Here is a 20,460-nt window from a genome sequence, read left to right as displayed (position 1 = left end):
CTTTAATGAACTTTAAATGAACTCGTGGCTTTATAATATTAATATTGAACCACTGTACTCACATGAACTGATTTAAATATGTTTTTAGTACCTTTATGGATCTTGAGAGAGGAAGTGTCATTGCTCCCTATGAAGGTCTCACTGAGCCATCGGATTTCAACAAAAATATCTTAATTTGTGTTCCGAAGATTAAAGAGGGTCTTACAGGTGTGGAACGACATGAGGGTGAGTAATAAATGACAGAATTTTCATTTTTGGGTGAACTAACCCTTTAAACTATAACAAGGACAGCATACAATAAAGTGTAACGTGTGAAAGTGTAACACTGTGACGCTGATTTGAAAAAAATTATATAATTTTAATCTTAATGGTAACACTTTACATTAAAGTTCCATTTGTTAATGCATTAACTAACAATGAGCAACACATTTGTTACAGGGTTTATTAATCTTTGTTAACGTTAGTTATTAATACAACTCTTCATTGTTAATTCATGTTAGCTCAAGTCCTTGAAATAATATTAACAGATACAACTTTTTATTTTCATAATGTATTAGTTCATGTTAATTTCAACATATACTAAGACAAATAAATGCTCCAGAAGTAGTTTATAGAGGTTCGTACTTTATAAGTACTGAGTAATATTGATTATTAACAACATGTACTTACTGTAGGTTTAGGGTTAGGATTAGAGTTTGGTTTAGTTGCAATTATGCATAATGTAGTGTTATTACTATAGTAAGTACATGTAATGTACTTGAGTAGCAAAGTGAGTTACACTTTATTTTAAGGTGTCTTTGTTACACTGTATTTATACATTTAATTACTGAGTAATATTAAGTAACTGCATGTATTTAGTATATGGTTAGGATTAGGGTTTGGTTTAGGGTTAGTTGCGCGTAATTATGCATAATTTATACTTATTACTATAGTAACTACATGTAACAATGACACTGTAAAATAAAGTGTTACCCCCCAAAAATGTAATGGTATATAAAAATGGGTTCATTTATGTGTCCCAACAGCGATAACAATGAGTGCGTTTACATGCACCCTCATAATGCGATTATAAATGGGATTTTGGCAATACTGCGATTAAACTTTACCTCATGTAAACACAATACTTTGATCAAATGAATGCGATTAAGCTCATAATCATAGTAACAATAATTGCATTAAACTAGGTGGCGTACATTATCACCGCTTTGACTAAAGTGCGCATGTGTTCGGACGCACATGGATGGCGTGTTGTTCACACAACTTCATGAATGATATCCGTGACACTGTTCCGAAGTTTTCTCTTTTCTCCAAATCGCTAAACTCCGTCAACACAACTCACTGCACAGTCTCTTCTCATCATCCAATAATCGCATTACCGGTGCACATGTAAGCGTAGTCAATGACAAAAATACAATCTGCATCAAACAGAACTCAGTGCATTCAGCGTTGAAGCAGAAAGTCTTTTATTGTAGCTACAAAGAGGAGGAGCTTTACTCAAACCAGAGCAGCTCCTGAAAAATCAGCCTTCTGAGCCCAACAAATGACCAGTATTAAATAAACATTTCAGACCAGACACAAAAACACAATCACACCTCACTTGCGATACCAAATTCTCATTTTCTTTTCTCGCTTGATCTTCTTCTGCAACTGCAGAGTTCCATAAAGCAGAGCCTCTGCTGTGGGAGGACAACCTGGTAGGACAGATTGACACATTATTATGTGATGAGATCATTTTATTATCTACTTGTTAGAAAAAATTCTGATAAAGGCTACAGTTTGATCTTCTTTCAGAATTTTAAAAGGGGTTATATGATGCTTTTTAATGTTTTCCTTTTCCTTAAAGGGATAGTTCACCCAAAATTGAAAATTCTGTTGTCATTTTCTCACCCTTAAGTTGTTCCAAACTGTATACATTTCATTCTTCTGCTGAACACAAAAGAATATATTCTGAAGAATGTCAGTAACCAAATGGTTGTGGGGCACCAATGACTTCCATATTTTTTTCCCCCCATACTATGAAAGTCAATGGAGCCCATCAACTGTTTGCTTACCGACATTCTTCCAAATATCTTCCTTTGAGTTCAGTAGAACAAAGAAATATACAGGTTTGGAACAACTTTAGGGTGAGTAAATGATGACAGAATTTTCACTTTTGGATGAACTATCCCTTTAAGTGTAATGTATCTGTTAATACATGTATAAGATCTGCAAAGTTACAAAGCTCAGTGTCCCACAAAAGGGATTTATTCAATCTAACAGAACAGCTCCAGACCTGCCTAAAACACCTCGATCGAAATCTAGATGTTGCTTCCACAAATGTCTATATCACAATATGAAATATTAGCATAATGCCTGCCCAAAGGCATACACAAAGAGAGAAGACGAGGCTTTAGTGAACTGCGGAGATGCCGTGTGGATGCGAAAGCAAAACCCCTTTGTTTGGCCATCCAAAAACGAATGAGATTAGGAATCAGTGGTTAAGATTTATTTATAACGCTGTTCCTAAGCAGTACAGTGCAAAAGTTAGCAGAGGACAGCTTCCTGAACCTGAGAGAGTGCAACGCTGGCTACACACACCTAAAAAAATTAGAAATGCACACTTCAGTATGGTTTCTAAACTGTATTATGCTGTCACCTCAGGTCTTAAAGCTGTTACAGTGGAGAAGACAAATTAAACTGCTATAAAATCGTATCCGATAGGTAAAAGACTTACAGAATAGAAACTTGCCACTGTGAACAGTTTTGCTCAAGTTGTGCTTTCAAAATTGGTTCTGACTCGGGCTACGGTAACAACTTGATACGGTAATACCAACGACATTATTAACTGTGTTTAGAAACCTTGAAAGCTAAAGCTTGCAATTATGGTAATAAGCATTACATTTTTGAGACGTGTTTGATGCGTTTAGCCAATCACAACGCACTGGGTCCTCTGGCCAATCAGAGCACTCTGGGATTTTCAGAAGGAGGAGCTTTGTAAAAATCAGTATGTTTCAGACAGACTTGGAATAGGGCTGGGCGATATATCGCATGCGATTCTCACGCGCATTTCGTCAGTAAAGCCGGTTCCCTGATTACCGCTAAATCGCCATCACCTGCTTTCAAATGGAGCGCCATTTAACAGACAGAGCCGTAGTTCACTGATAAGCCACGCAAATATCGCGTTCATTATCGAAGGCGATTCATCTGCGATATGAACGCGATATTGCGTGGCTTATCAGTGAACTACGGCTCTGTCTGTTAAATGGCGCTCCATTTGAAAGCAGGTGATGGCGATTTAGCGGTAATCAGGGAACCGGCTTTACTGACGAAATGCGCGTGAGAATCGCATGCAATATATCGCCCAGCCCTAACTTGGAATAGAGGAGATGCAATGTACAGTATGTGAAAAATAATGTTTTTTTTGAGCATTAAAGCATGTTAACCTATTCTTTTATACCCTATAAACAAAATAACATCACATGACCCCTTTAAATAAAACACACCTGGGACGTAGATGTCCACTGGAACGATGCGATCACAACCCCGGACCACAGAATAAGAATAATGATAGTAGCCACCACCATTAGCACAGCTAATAAAAGAAAGAAACAAATTAGTTTTAGTCAAAAAACAAAACATAATATGATAAAACAGTCTTTTTTTGAAGTAGGTAATGAAAGAACTGCGATTTTACCTTCCCATGGAAATGACGTATCTGGGCTCTGGCATTTGATCATACACCTGCCATCAGCAAGACATTCAGAAATTACAGTAGCAGAACAGTCATTAACCAAAGGACAAAAAGGAAATTAAACAGTCAAACCAAAAATTATTATTAATTATTATATATAAAATTATATTATATATTTTTACTAGAGGGTGCAGGACACTATAGTTCATTTATGTAAGTGATGATAGCAAAATAAAGTAAACTGTGACATATTATACCCAAAAATTCTTCATACAGTGGACTACCAGTAAAACCTGACCATGTTTTGCTTAAGTGTTATCTGACATAATTAAGATACATTTTTTCTGACACAGTTTAACTCTGAGATCATATTTTATTACCAAACTATAGTGAATAAACTGTATTAATGAATGAAATGTTCAAGGTGTCTGAATAAATTTTGGTTTGACTGTAGCTGGCAAAATATAATGAATACAGGAAATTAAAATTTATTAAAACTGATATAGTGCAAATACCTTCCGCAGTGCAGGGGCCATTTTATTGGTGAGTGTCCCTGCAACTATCATGACATCAGCCTGTCTGGGGCTGGCTCTGAACACAACACCAAACCGATCCATGTCATAACGCGGGGCGGCCATGTGCATCATCTCCACAGCACAACACGCCAGGCCAAAGGTCATGGGCCATAAGGAGCTCTAAAATACAAACAGAAATTTGTTCATTTAACTGCTTTAGAAAGGGAATCATTTGTCTACTTTTTACAGCAAAAAATGATTAACCGTTTGGGGTCAGTAATACTCGATTAATACTTTTTTTATTCAACAAGGATGCATTAATTTGATCAAGTGACAGTAAAGAGATTTAGAATGCTTAGAAAACAAAAGATTTCTATTTCAAATAAACACTGTTCTTTGGAACTTTCAATTCATCAAAGAATCCTGAAATTGCATCACAGTTTTGTATGTTTGTATGTAGTTGTCGCACCTAGCAACGGAATTACAAAAATAAAGCATACTTTCAGAAAACCTTCCAAGTGCTCCTTTTGTGTGTCGTGGCTTTGGATATAACGAGTCTATATACTAAACATCTCACATGAGAGAGGGCTTAGTGCCCTTAGACATTACCTCTCGACACGCGGCGACGTCATACCACCTTCACAGTTCTTGATTGAGCCGGCTTCTTATGTTTTGAAATATAATTATTTTAGTTTTGACAGATTTTTTTTCTTCAGCTCAATTTTTGCCCCTAATTAGGCCAACTTATTTAGGTATTTTTTGAGCATTAATACGGGGAAAAAATCCTTTATGTTCATGCATCATTAAATGGTATAGTTACATTGACGGTACATTCTGTATTTTTTGGGAGATTACAGGTTCGAGAATTTGAGTCCATTTTAAATAACTTGGTTGATGACTTGGAATTCACCTTGGAAGTTAATTCTTCCATAGTACACGTCCTAGATATGTGGGTACAGAAAAATGAAGGCAAGTTGATTACGACTTTGTTTACACAAGATACAGATCGCAACACTTTGTTGTTTGCTACCTTTTTTTTTTTTTAATTTTTCAAAAAAAAATTGACTTTTTTTTTTTTTTCCAAAAAGGGACTGCCTAAGATTTCAGTTTTTTAGACTGAGGAGGATTTGTTATTCTGATTCAAATTTTATTTTGGGGAGATCATGATTTTTAGATAGGGGTTATGCTTCTAAATGGATTGATGAAGCATTCAATACATCTTTCCAAAAGACATTCTGAGTTGTTAAAAAAGACAACAAGAAAATTAAAAAAGCATTCTTTTACTTTTATTACTACTCATTCCTCCAAGTCTTATTTGATAAGATCAATTTTTTTTAAAAAAAATCTGGTATTTGTTGTCTTCGAAACCTGAGTTGCTCAGTGTAATAAAACAATTAAAACATTCTCTTTTGTCATCCAAGAACTGGTAAAAAATATAGAATCAATTCTGTGATCACTCGTGCTTCTACACAAGTTGTCTATTTGATCCGGTGTCCTTGTGGTTTGGGTTATTTTGGAAAAACTTCACGTGAACCAAAACAAAGAATTAGTGAGCATCAGAGTTCTATGAGAAGAAAAGATGTTAATTATCCAGTTGCGGCCCATTTTTGACATCGAATCACGATGTTTCCTCCTTCCGTTTTTTTGTGGTATTAAAAAAAGGGAGTGTTCCACCTAGAGGGGTGATACGATGCTTACAGGCACATGAGTTGTTTTGGATCTTCACCCTTCAGACTTTATCACCTTTGGGTCTTGAATGATGAAGTATAATTTAATGTGATGTTATAATTTTTTTTCTATTTCCCATTGACAACGTATAATTGTGGATTTAACTATATGATGATGCAGTGTTAATGAGGTATTCAGTCATTAAGCTTGATTGGAAATTGATGATTCTTCACTGTGATTGGTCATGTTATTTTAAATGTAATTGAGTTTGAACAGCATGTTGATGCCTGATGAAGGTCATGAGAAATAAGCTAATAAAATATATTTTTGATACATTTTTCAAGGATTAACAGTGTGCGGGATTTTCTTAGTTTTTTTAAGATGTGTTGTGTGTCAAGAGTAAGCAATTGTGAGTTATTCATGGTCCCACACTGGCTAAACCCCCTCTGGCTCTACCTGATACAGTAGTCACGCCCCAAACTCACCCTATTGGTTGAGCTGCAAAGAGCTCAGTGTTTTGATGGTGCCAGGGAGGCTCAGCGATTACACTTTTGGGGGAGATAAACCAATGAATGGCATACTGATAGCATGAACAATACACTGGATTAATAGAATGAATTTAACATTAAAGTACATACCTTACATTTAAGCAGAGTAACATTGAAAAGTGCACTAAATCAGCATATTAGAATGATTTCTAAAGGATTATGTGACACTCAAGAGTCAAGACTGGAGTAATGGCTGCTAAAAATGTAGCTTTGCCATCACAGAAATTAATTATGTTTAAAAATATATTACAATAGAAAAGTTAAATTGTAATAATCACAATTTCACCTTTTTTTTTTTTTTTACTGTATTTTTGATCAAATAAATGCAGCCCTGGTGAGCATAAGGGACATTTCAAAACATTTTGGTAAATGTGTAGAGAGTTACATACTCTGCGTGCCCAGTTGACCAGATCATCCAGCTTTGTGATGACGTATTCACCCTTACTGCTGACCGCTGAAGCTGGTTTTGGTGCAAGAGCTGTGCTTTTCTCTCTGAATGGGACCAGACTGGAGAGAAGGGTGTGCTCAGTTAATAATAACAATAACTACTCCTTGTAATAGTAATAGATATTTCATAATTGCCCAGGATGGGCATCATACAACTATAACAAAACCATTAATTTTGCACCTTGAGGAGTTTTCATCCTTTTTGTCTGTCAGATGAACCTTTTTATGAGCAGAAAATGATGAAATGGCCCTACATTACAAACACAAAATCAAGAAAAAAAGCATTTGTATATAATCTGCAATTATATATTATATGCACAATTATATATTCACACACACATATTATGGACTTACAAAGACAGCATGTTATTTCAAAAAGATTATTATTGACATGCATAAAGATTAAGGTTGTTCTGCAGAACACCTGTCTTTACCTACTGCCAAACCAAAGTTACCAGGTAATGTAGAGCAATCATGACACACACACACACACACACACACACACACACACACACATCTATATTCTCCATTAAAGATCTAACAGACAGACTTTAAGAAATCTTTAAATCAAAACTTACCTTAGATTAAAAGAGCCAAGGGCAGGGAGGCGGGGAACTGAAATAAAAACATGTTACTTAAAGTTCAGTCACAATATTTGCCATTACCTTCAGCACAGATCATAAGCAGTTTCAGTTATATATATATATTTTCTTCACATAACATCTCTCAGTCTACAGCAGTCTGTTTAAATCTCAAGAAAACGGCATAAACAAACGTGCACATACCAGCAAAAAATAAAACAATAACTTAACTTAACTTAACTCTTTTGATAATTTTATACTTGAACCTTATGCGGTTTATATATATACCAACTTTGTGACAGGAATTTCCGTAAATCACAGCATATCGCTTGTCCAAAGGGCATTTTTGATTTTCTATTCTGAAAAGCATAAGTAATATAACATATCTTTGCTCAGCTATGATCTGTAAATAATGTGAGTTGTTTGTATGTGACAGGGAGTCTCGGATCAAGTCATGTTGAGTAACAAGGTCAGCGAGTAAAGTCCTTCATAACGCGAAAGAATTAATTTAACAACTGAAGAAGGGCTGTAATTTAGTTACACCTAATGCACTCAATCTATATATGATGCAGTAATAGCAATAGTGCGCTATCCAGAAGCTTAAAATCGTCTAGGATTAAGCTCGTTTACTCACCCATCAACGCCGCCATCTTTGCAAACTATCCACTTCCGGTGGATACCCAACTTCCGACCTGTGTCAAACGAACACTTATTTTAAACAAAATACAATACAATATTAACTAAATAAACTATTTCAAACGCTATTATGTAAATTATGCACAAAAATTAAAATAACATTATATATAGTAAAAATAGTGGTCAACCATTATGGACCAAATATACTAAAAATAAATAATAAATACTAAAAATATTACAGTAAAACGTGCAACAGAAATTTTAAACTATTTATTTACAAAGCTGCAAGTAGGCTATGTGTCAATTTTTTTATTATTGTGTTTCTTTGAAGAGCTGAAAGATGGTCTTTTCAAAGAACAGTGTTAAAGGATTAGTCCACTTTCAAATAAAATTTTCCTGATAATTTACTCATCCAAGATGTTCATGTCTTTCTTTCTTCAGTCGAAAAGAAATTAAGGTTTTTGATGAAAACATTCATTTTCTCCATATAGTGGACTTCAATGGCCTCCAAACTGTTGAAGGTCAAAATTACAGTTTCATTGCAGCTCCAAAACGTCCTACACGATCCCAGGCGAGAAATAAGGGTCTTCTCTAGAGAAATCATCACTGATTTTCTTGATATTTATATTATAACATATGATTTATATTATAACATATGATATAATTAAGCAATATCACAAGAGGGCTGTTTTCACAAATATGAGCATAATTGCAAACGTGATATGGATTTTTTTTTTTACAAATGTTCAATAAACAATATTTTTAAAACATTGATCTCAACATCATTTATGCTTTTGTAATTGTACCAATTCAGATGCAACTTCTGTTCCACCTCTGCAGTGTAAAGATGAACTTTGTTGTTAATGATTTCAATTGATTGGTAACAGCTCTATATAGTGTTCTCATTCTAATTATCTAATTATTATTCTAATTGTAATTATTGATTAAAAATAAGACATTTCTCAGGCATTAAATGTGGATCTTTCAGATGAATTTGAGGAGTGTTAGTCTGGTCTTGCCACATACTGGTCTTGTATCTGAACAAGATGTCCAGGACCTCCAGCAGAAAAATAGGCCCACAACATTAAAGATCCAGCAGTATATTTAACCGTGGACATGGGGTACTTTTTATCCATGAGTGCACCAAACCCATCTGGTGGGTTTGCTGCCAAAAAGCTTTTTTTTAGTTTCATCTGGCCATAGAAGCCGATCCCGTTTGAAGTTCCAGTCGTGTCTGACAACTGAATATGCTGGAGATGGACAGCAGAGGATTTTTCTTGAAACCCTCCCAAACAACTTGTGGGGATGTAGGTGCTGTTTGATCATTTTTTAGGCTTTCTGAGACTCAAGACTCAACTAATCTCTGCAATTCTCCAGCTGTGATCCTTGGGAGAGTCTTTGGCCACTCAAACTTTCCTCCTCACCGCGCATTAGGATGATTTAGACACAGGTCTTCTTCCAGGCAGATTTGTAACATGTTTAGTTAATTGGAACTTCTTAATTATTGCCCTAATGGTGGAAATGGGGATTTTCAGTGCTTTAGGTATTTTCTTATAGCCACTTTCTATTTTGCGAAGCTCAACAATCTTTTGCTGCACATCAGAACTGTATTCTTTGGTTTTACTTATTGTGATGAATGATTAGGGGAATTTGGCCTTTGTGTTTCCTCATGTTTATACTCCTGTGGAACAGGAAGTCATGGCTGGACAATTGTAGGGGTGCCAATAATTGTGGCCAACGTGTTTTGGAGAAAAACATTTATTTCATAATGTGATTTCCCCCCCACTTTCAATTCTTTTCCTTCAATGAAATGTTAGATTTTTGCTAATTTTATTAATTAAAGATCAAAAGGATAAACAATGCAGATTTATTTTTATAGTCATCTTTGATCATATTTACCAAGGGTGCAAATAATTCTGACCACAACTGTATGTGTGTGTGTGTGTGTGTGTGTGTGTGTGTGTGTGTGTGTGTGTGTGTGTGTGTGTGTATGTGTATATATATATATATATATATATATATATATATATATATATATATATATATATATATATATATATATATATATATACACACACAAATGACCAAAAAAAAAAAAAAAAAAATAGAGGTCCACCCACTTGAAGATTTCTGGCATCGCCACTGCTCTGCACGCAACATATTTGCACGCTGCTTGTATGGATGCAGTTTTGACTGCAAATGACTGGATGTCATGTATTTACAACATTTTGCCTGTTAGAAATACATGCTCTGTTTTAATTATTTTAAGGTGGGGTAGAATTAAATGAATGGGAAAACTCAGCATTTTGTTTGCGTACCCCCTCATCACCTCGCGTACCCCAGTTTTAGAGTCTTCAGTGGAATCTGTCAACTTCAAATTTGACTCCTGGTATTCACTGAACATATTGGTCTCTCTTTTTTGGGGTCAGACTGTGTTTGGGGCACATTGGACATTGTATGCCCAAGTTACAACAACTTCCTGTTTTATGACGAAACATCAAACTTTTGTCAGCCATTTGATCATGTCTGATTACTTGGAAAAATTATAGCACACCCTTTCTCAGCAAACCACAATCTGAGGTGGAATCAGCACAAAACAGACCAATTTACAAAGCAAAAGTTTTGCAGGATTTTATTTTTTATTAATGGGTTATGAAAATTGGTGTCCTTTTAAAAACACTTCTGTGTATAACACATATCGAAATTAATTTAACAACTTAAAGTGTGAAAACACTTCCAATGGCACAAACCTGTACAAATCTCAAGATTTATCAATAAATTAAAGGCAAGATTCTAGCCCTAATTTTCAAAATGGGTCAGAACACCAGCTGATCACCAGGATGATTAAAAGTGAAACTGTAAGACTATTATCTGTCAAATAAACAATTTGATTATGCCAGAGTAATTTGCTACACTACAAATTTAGCCTTTGCTAATATGTAGCCTGGTAATTTTACTGCATTTATTAGGATGGCTCTACATGGCTCTACACTTGTTGCAGGTTTTAGTCTTCAGAGAGCAGCCTGTGGAAGTGGTCGGTTCTCTTCTTTAAAACATTTCTGAAGTCATCCTGAAAACAGTCAAAAAACAAGTTTAGTTAAAAAAAACCAAACAAAAAACAATTATTACTACAAAAACAGTTTTTATTCAAATAAATCAAGAGCTTAAAACTATTTTTTTTTTTTTTTTTTTATTTTGTCCCAAAACCAGTCAAAATTTAGTTTTTCTAGATCCATTTTCACCCTCTCTCTGGCCTGCTGTGTCAGTGTAGGTGATCATACCACGACATTCAGACAGCTTAGTTTTAATAAACAGACTTTTTTAACTGGGTAGGACATTTTGAGTTCTGAAAATTGCTGAAAAACACTCACCGCATGCACTAGTTTCTCCATGTATGGAATGAGCTTTTGCAGCTCACGGTCCTCTTGATCTCCAATCCAGCTCTTTATTGGAATCATATTCATCAGCTACAAAAAAACAAACAAAAAAACATGACATTGATATACTGGTTAGAACAAGAGCTGCACGATTCTGCAAAAATTATATAATGAGAATGTACGACATGAATCCATTTTCCAAACCGTGTTTTTGTCTAACCATGAATTACTACGGTACACCTATAATAAGTGCTTATATTCAGACTAGTTTAGACCGGTCTGGTAGGAACCGCTACCAGTACCTGCGTGACTCGTCATAGACAAACAGAGAGAAGTAGCTCCAGCTACAATGTTCTTCCGCAAGACACATGCAGTTCTGTTTATTAACTGCTAGAGTGCCAAAAGTTTACTGCAGCTTTAAAAAAAAGTTTAATTAATTAGAATGAATTAATTTAAAAAAATGGTTTGAATGGATGATTCAATGACTCACTCATAAAGACTTCACTTTATCATTACTGGATGAATCATCATTTTTGAACAAAACTTTTGAATGAATGATTCAATGACAATTTTTTTTTAACGGTCACTTGTCACCATCTAGTGGCATAAGAATGCATTCGATACAATCATTATTTGAAGCCTCAAGTTACTTTAAAAAGGGAATCTGGTCTCCTATACACATCAGTGTTCATATCTGAACTATAATCTTTTATCCCAGTACTTCTGTGATCTTTTGAATTATTGCAAGACAGAAACAGCAAAACCGTGTGTGGTGGTGAAGACAAACATACATGGTATGGGAAGGTGTGGGGGCGTTGTCCAGGATGACCGTCTTTGACAAGTCTCTCTCCAGAACAGTCAAGTCTTTAATGTAGTGTCCAAGCACACAGGCGCAATCATCCTGATACAAACGATGTCTTAAAAACAAGAATTACACTGCATTACATTTTCATGCTTCCTTCAAGGTAAAATATGTTACGAGTTATGAGATGCAGATGCTGGGAATCATCTCCAGGATGATTTTGGGCATATGGGATTCAAAGTGTAAAATGTCTCACCTAAAGAGCTTTTTATTAGGGTCCAATATATCTACAATCTTTTCTGCATATTCCTTTTTTGCAGAGGTGTAAACAAACATCTGGAACAGAAAAAGACAAAACAGATTTATTAATAGATTTACTCACTGGTGACAGTTCAGGCCAGCCACACCAATAATAATAAAAAAATATTAAATCCGATTTGTAAAAAACAGCACATGGATTGAATGATAATTACTCTCTGACAGTAGGTGGTGCTTATGGAAAAGCACGCTATGCAACTTTGCGTTTCTGCCACCAGTTCAGTTTTTTTTTTTTTTTTTTTGTATTCAGTGTAGTATTTATCAAAGAACACCATTTTATGTTTTATGTAACAAAAGCAGCTTTGGGCTTGTGACCAAAAGTGCAAATCTTATTGGTTGGCCAGCTTTATTCGCAAAGAGATGAGAACAGCTCTCTGTAAAAAGTCTGTACATTAACATGCAAATGTCTGTGTAGGGCTGAATAGAAGCATTAACAGCTGTTCACTCACATTAAAATGTTTATCGCACCAAATTTTAGCACCAGACATTCGTCTTATTGTGAACAATCCTTAATGGCTCATTTCCACTGAGCGGTACAGTATAGTACAGTATGATTCGGGACCCTGATCCGGCTCGCGTTTCCACCGCCAACAGTAAAGGGTACTAAAGGTGCGGTGTATGCCGGAAAGTAGCAATCGACGCCATTCTATCGTGAAGAATAAAGTGACAGTAAACAATGGAGGACATACTGCAGATCGTGCCGGTTTGTTTGCTGCGTGCTGACATTGTGTTGCAACGGTATTGTGTTTCAACTGTTTATTTAAAAAAAAATGCGTAGTCAACCAATCAATGTTGCTGCAGTGAGTCTAGCTCCACCCTTTAGTTACCAGACTACTGTGCTAGGCATCACAACTGAAGTTGGTACGGTTTGGGTCGGTATTTTGGTACCATTCACAACTTCTGACAATCAAAATGGAAATAATTGCATACCGTACCATACCGTACCGCTCGGTGGAAACGAGCCATTAGTGTCTCAAAACCATCCCTGACAAGCTGTCAGTCTTCACAACATTTACCTCAAAATGTTTGGTCATGGCTTGTAGGAACTCTTTCACATACGGTCTGAGGATCACGTAGACCTGTGAAAAGACGTTTAATTAATCACTTCACACTTCAAGAACAGCAGAATTCCAAAACTTTTTAATGACAGTCAGAGAATATTAACCACTATTCCAAGAAATGCATGTTATTTACAATTTCATTTGAATCAATCCTTTCACATGCAAGTTTAATATATATTATGTCCGACGTTTCCATTGCGATGCATCAAGCTTGTCACGTGACACCACAGCCACAATTAGCACTGTATGACTATCGTTTTATTTAATTTTTCCTTTTTATTCAAAATATTCACAAACTTGTTACCTATATCATGATATATTCCTATTCTCAAACACATGCAAGTAAATGTATTTTGTTGTTTAAACACCTTTATAATAATCAGGTTAGTTGATCTACAATGGGGCGCCGCAATTTGGAGAATCAGATCTGTCGGGTTTACAACACGTAAATTGATCCACTTCTCCAGAAAGATATGAAAGTAAGTGGCAGGTGAACTGGTAGAAGAATAGAGTAAATTTACCAACACAATGTGTGTCTGATGTGAATAAAACAATTACGTTTGAAAGGATTATTATTGCCGTTTCCATCGACATCAGTGTGTATTTAACAAACCATAAATGTTTTTTGTTTATTTAAATGTCTGTAATCTAAAAAGCATTATGGGGACGAAAAACACTGAACAGCTGTGATATATGACGTATGTATATGATTCAAATTTGCGTTCACACTTTAGCTTGCCTTGACCAAGAGATGGATGCCCTCAGCGCCAGCCAAAGCATGAAAGCTAATTTGAATTAAGCAGTTCATCACATGATGCACTGAACATTCTAATCACTCCATTGTGATCTTACAAATCAAAGAGTTAAGCCACGGTCACACTAGACTTTGAACATGCAAAATTTCTTCAGACGCTGTAACGGTCGTGATACGACGTAGCGGTCTACAGCATCTTTTTTATAAACATGAATTCAACATATAACTTAAAGTAATACATTCAAAATGTAAAAATATAGAACCTACTCGACTTTACTGTAAAAATATAATTCTTTTAATTCAGCCAAGAGGTCATGCCGTGACGAATCGATCTTCTACTGGTCTTCACGTGATGCGAATTCGGAGGTCAGAGTTCACCAAACTTGAACTTTGGAACGCAGCAAAAAATTTTTTCGCACGAGCTTGCATTTCCAGTCTGACGCATTCGCATGCGTTTGAATGGAAGTCAATGGAACAAAAAGTGCAGTGTGACCGCACCTTAAGGTAAAAATTTCACCAACCTTGTACTTGTGATCTTGAAAGCGGGTACTAAAGGTGTATTCTGCGTCAGGGATCACATTTGAGTGAACTGAACACAAGGGTTTCATCCTAGAATTCATACAAAAATAAAATCCAAAGAATCACAAACCAGTCACCTTTAAACCTCAATCAAATCAGTAAGACCCATGTTCCACTAGTCAACATTTCAACTTCATTTACCCAGTTGTTGAAACCTATCTCTCAACAAGGGAGTACTAATGGTCCATCTGATTTAATGGCCCTGCCATTAACCTCCAACAGTTTGGAATTATCATTCAGTCAATGAACTGCATGCTAATTCAATGAGTTCAGTGACATTTTGAACAAAACGTTGAGTTATCCAATGAAGTGATTTCGAGCTGGCTAGAGGGAAGATAACCAGTCCCTCCAGAAAAACGCGGATTTTTTTTGTGATTGTTGCAGGCAAAAATCCTTGGCACGTTTTCTTAAAAAATGCGATGGAATATGCGGTATATTTTTGCAATTTTATGCGATGAGATTGCGGGAATTTGCAAAAACTGTGGTTTGATGAAAAAGAGAAAAAAAGGTGATTCCCCCAACACCCTGTTCTCACTAGGATACTACCTTAATGCAAAGAGTCATTTCTTATTACTTCCTATGATAAGCAAGCATACTAAATCACAGTATATTTAAGTTCTCATTCGGTTTTATTTCAGACCTTAATTAACACATGGCTCAAACTTAAAAAACATTGAGTCAAACAAGTTCTGTAGCTTTACTAAAGGAATATTCAACAACTTCTGTAAAAATGAATAAAATAAAATATAAAAAAATAAAATGTGTGCTTCCTGTTTTACAGAGGTAGCTATACAAAACAGACATCTTCTGTTAAATTAAGTGCTTCCAATGCACAAAGTGCAATCTCTTACTGCAACGTAAATTATTTTACATACTACTAATATACTTACAACTGTAAGGTTTTGGTACTGTTCTGTAACAAAAAAGGTGCAATCTTACAACTGTAAAGTTGCATCAACAGTCTTTTGCGCTTATTTTTGTTGGCAAATGAGAATGATTTGCGTGCTTCATCATGGTTTCACCGCAGGGTTTGCAGATGATGTTCACGTGCAATTTATGCGGCGAAAGTGCGGCATATTTGTAAAAATGCGATCCCCGCATAAATATGCAGACTTTGGCTGATTATGCATTAAATCAGGCGATCGCATAACCGCGTTTTTCTGGAGGGACTGGATAACTCACCAAATCGAGCACCAGGTTAGCAGCAGGTGTGCTCCTCGTCTTTGGTGGAATGTCCCGCACTGCTGAAACAGGCCTGGACTGTTGTGAACGGTTCGGAATGTTCTTAATAAATGTGAAGCTGAGGCAAAAACAGAGACAACAGTCAGATTAAACCACAGAAGAATCAATTCAATCAGTGCACAAGCCACAAAAACTTCTTTGTAGAAGAGACTCACGGGCTAAACACTTCCTCATTCTCCTCATCCTCTGAAAGAGGGCTGGCAGCGCTGTAGCCAAACACGCAGTGTTCAGGACTGAAGATGGGACTTGTGTTTGGATGCTCACCTATTAAAATAATAAATAACTGTGTTACACAAAATCAAATAACGAAGTATCCAGACAGTCAATACTCATTTAGTTTAAAAATACAGAGTACAGACAAAAGGTTTCATAATAAAGGTCAGACACTTCCAAACAGGTTTGTACTGTAGGGAAGAGCAGAGATGTAGCATTTAAACCATATAAAAAATTATTCTTTGATGTTACATTTATTAAAATCTTGTTTGTGTGTAGTCTGATGTCACTATTAAAGCATTCAAGATATCTCTAGTGTGGAGAGAGTGTAATTTAAGTGTTTGTATATAAATACGTTAATTTAACCTTCAATATTATTATAGTACCACCAACTGACTTACACGTGTAGTTTACAGCATACAGCATTTTTTTCCTCTAGAAAATTTGCCATGTACTGTAACTGAAATACTACATCCAAAATAATCAATATCGAATCGAAAGCATGTGAATAGCAGAGACGTTCACAAGTCCCTGCGGTCAAGTCTCACGTCTTTGAGGTCCAAGTCAAGTCTCAAGTCAAGTCTTTGTTCTATTTTTTTTTTTTTCAGCTAGTTGTTATTGTAATTAAAGGTCCCGTTTTTCGTGGTTTTTTGAAGCTTTGATTGTGTTTATAGTGTGCAATATAACATGTGTTCATGTTTCGCGTGTAAAAAAAACACAGTATTTTTCACATAATTTACTTATCTGTATACCGCTGTTTCCACTGTCATAAAAACGGGCTGATGACTTCCTTGTTCTATGAAGTCCCTCCTTCAGAAATACGTAACGAGTTCTGATTGTGCCAGCGGTTCCTGTGTTGTGATTCGACAGCAGTTTAGCGCATCTTGGCCGGAAAGGTCACGCCTCTTACCATAACGTGGAGATGCACGCGCTCAGTGTTATTGTAAACATGTCTTTAATTTTACCCTATCAATTTGAGCCGGAATCAGACCCGGTGATTGGACTGCGGGATGAAAATAACAGCGTTTCGACGACATGGCGACAAACACACTCTACAAACGCAACTCTTGTGTATTCCTGTGGGAGGAGGTTAGTCAAAAAACTGTTTTAGTGACGTCATTAAAGAAGGAAGTAGAGGGATGTAGTCCAAACTGGCCGTTCGATGTAGGCGACTTCTGTTAAATAAAATATCTCGCTTGGCATTGAACTTTGAGCTTTAACATTTTACAGATTTTATTTATACTCTAACAACAACATTACACACTAACTAAAGTTTGAAACATGGGATCACGAAGAACGGGACCTTTAACAGTGTATTTAAATACTATAGAAAAGATGATCGCAACTTCTGTTTCATGCTGACTTTAACTAAAATGAAAGAACAAATTAAAAATGGTAGGAATTAATTCTTAATTTGTGGGCACAAACAAGATTTTATTTATACTCTAACAACAACATTACACACTAACTAAAGTTTGAAAAATGGGATCACGAAGAACGGGACCTTTAACAGTGTATTTAAATACTATAGAAAAGATGATCGCAACTTCTGTTTCATGCTGACTTTAACTAAAATGAAAGAACAAATTAAAAATGGTAGGAATTAATTCTTAATTTGTGGGCACAATATCATTTTTTCTTCTACATGGCTCCGTACTAATCACCGTAGGCAAAAATGTTTAAATTCAAGGCTAAAGTATATAAAATGTAATTAGCAAAAAAAAAATTTAAATGCACTCACTGTCTCTTGGTGGTGTGAGAAAGTGAACTGAAGGAGAGTAGAGGCTCCGAGCAGCAGGATTCAATAAGGAATGCCTTTCCCGGAGGTGACGGACTGGGGTCTTGAAATCTGACTCTAAAAACACAATGGAGAGCGTGACATTTTCTTAATACCATGTCATCATTCTAACACAACATTCATTTGCCAAAAGAAATAATGTACCTTTATTGTCAACCGTTGATAACGCTTTTCTCCTCCTCCGTGGACGTTTGGCCGCTGTTGGGACGTCATCAGGGTCCAGATTTGAGCAGTCTTGAAGACATTTTACTTCATCCTAAAGCGAGGGTGTAAAAGACAGCCAGTTAAAAAACTGATTGAGAAATGGTACACATTTCATATAAATAAGTGCAATTAATTTTTTAAATGTCTACGTTTTCATAAATTAATAAATTATAAAAATGATGAATCATCAATTTACATTATTTGTTTTAATAAACAATAACTATAAGATTAAAAAAAAAAACTACAAGATCCACGTGCTCCTTGATCGACAATACACAGAGAAGCTGATTGGCCGAGATACAACTTCCCAAATGCCATTCAAAAATACTGAAATCTTATTGGCTACACGGTGAGAACAGGCCCTGTCCACAAACACATCTGGGGCAACACTGAGAAACTTTTACCAGCAGCACAAGCAAATCATTATTATTCATATAAACGATAACCTGTTCTGTATTTAATGTTTTGATGAAACATTATTACAGTAACGTTGTTTAATTCTGCTCTGTATATCTCCTGCTTTAAATCGGTTAGCATCATGCTAACCAGTCATGCGCAGATCGTTCATAATGCGGAATCACACCAAACACACGCAACTTTTGTTTTCTTTTCATATCTAGTGTTCAATACAGCAGGACTGACCTGGTTCTTGATCAGCGGGGTCTGCGGTCTCGGTGTCTCCGGAGCAGCTCGACGACGGCGGGATGGCGTTTGTGGGTTTTCATTTAAAATATTTCTTGAGCGAAGTCTCATTTTCCCGCAACCCTGATTAAACGATGTCGTCAACGGTTATAAACACTTTAAACGCTCAGGAATAATGTAATAGTTCAAAAGTCGCTTCAATCTCCATGAATTCGGTTAATCGGCTTCCTCTCGCTGTTTCCAGACGGACTGACCTCAGTTTAAACTACTGAAAAAACACAATCGAGCTTTAGCCAGTCAGAACACGCGCTCGAAGCGGTAGGCGGGGCTTAAATGAAGAACGGCGCAACGTGATGCGGAAGTAACATTGACAGGACAAAACATGTATTTCATTGCAGAAGTATGCCATTTTTGGCTGGACAGGTTTCTACATCTCTGAAAAATGCCTAGAAGCTGGATGTAATTTACCTCTTAGCAATACAACAAGTATTAATTATTAAAGGATTAGTTCACTTTCAAATAAAACAAATTCCTGATCATCTATTCAGCTCCATGTCATCCAAGATGTTCATGTCCTTCTTTCTTCAGTCGAAAAGAAATTAAGGTTTTTGATGAAAACATTCCAGGATTTTTCTCCATATAGTGGACTTCAATGGCCTCCAAACGGTCAAAATTAGTTTCAGTGCAGCTTCAAAGCGTTCTATGAGATCCCAGACGAGAAATAAGGGTCTTATCTAGAGAAACCATCGCTCATTTTCTATTTTTTTTTTTAATTATATAGAGAATACGAACCGACGTCATGCCGTGTTGCATGCCGGGGCGGCGCCGCCATTTTGACAGGATCGCCCCCTACTACTTGCACTGAAATGAATACAGATACTTGTTTACCTATTGTTTTGTTTCTGCCATTAAGTGGAACATTCACATTTTTAAGGGTATCGTTTGCAGGGAACAGAAGCTATTTTATAGCATCGCATGATAATTTTATTTATTTATTTTTTTAAGTTTTGTAGAATTTCGTTTACAATGTTCATCTGTTTACCGTGTCGCACACTGGACGCTCGCTGCTGCTTCAGCCATCATATGAATATCCAAATAAAAGTATGTGTTCAACACGCTGAGAAAAATCGATTAATTTATTTGTTGGAAACGTTTAAATTATGCTTAAACGAGCATATTGAGTAGGCCTACAACTGTTGTCATTGTAAATATTCCTTTCCACGATCCCAGAGAATCAGAGATTATGGGTCAGTCAGCGGACAGACGGACACGAACACACTGTATTTTTATATTTATTTCAACAGATGACAAACAAAATCAAAACCCTAGGAGCTTGTCAACAGTTTAGTAGTGAGTCCTTGCAAGGGCACCTTTTAAAAACGCTGGCTTAGTGTATTATGATGAT

At 36.0% G+C, this 20,460-nt stretch overlaps 2 protein-coding genes across 2 annotated transcripts; both read right to left on the bottom strand.

Moving 5' to 3' along the window:
• Positions 1-1,446: 1,446 nt before the first annotated feature.
• Positions 1,447-8,132, bottom strand: ndufs7 (NADH:ubiquinone oxidoreductase core subunit S7). The gene is made up of 8 exons (XM_048173007.1): positions 8,064-8,132; positions 7,427-7,463; positions 7,030-7,098; positions 6,791-6,908; positions 4,186-4,365; positions 3,674-3,720; positions 3,483-3,571; positions 1,447-1,691 (listed from the first exon to the last, which is right to left on the bottom strand). Exons 1-8 carry the CDS (start codon positions 8,077-8,079, stop codon positions 1,594-1,596), a joined length of 654 nt encoding a protein of 217 aa, XP_048028964.1. The 5' UTR covers positions 8,080-8,132; the 3' UTR covers positions 1,447-1,593.
• Positions 8,133-10,670: 2,538 nt separating this feature from the next.
• Positions 10,671-19,383, bottom strand: ctdspl3 (CTD (carboxy-terminal domain, RNA polymerase II, polypeptide A) small phosphatase like 3). Its single transcript, XM_048172954.1, is given in 13 exon segments — positions 10,671-11,135; positions 11,437-11,532; positions 12,234-12,256; positions 12,259-12,359; positions 12,501-12,580; positions 13,579-13,641; positions 14,899-14,958; positions 14,960-14,986; positions 16,139-16,256; positions 16,354-16,462; positions 18,153-18,266; positions 18,354-18,465; positions 19,056-19,383. Coding segments are annotated over 13 exon segments (1,080 nt in total). The 5' UTR covers positions 19,167-19,383; the 3' UTR covers positions 10,671-11,069.
• Positions 19,384-20,460: the final 1,077 nt, after the last annotated feature.

Source organism: Megalobrama amblycephala, linkage group LG21 (assembly GCF_018812025.1).
Source record: "Megalobrama amblycephala isolate DHTTF-2021 linkage group LG21, ASM1881202v1, whole genome shotgun sequence".
NCBI classification, from domain to species: domain Eukaryota; kingdom Metazoa; phylum Chordata; class Actinopteri; order Cypriniformes; family Xenocyprididae; genus Megalobrama; species Megalobrama amblycephala.
The sequence above is the reverse complement of the archived record's forward strand: the minus strand, read 5'-3'. Positions and strand labels throughout refer to the sequence as shown.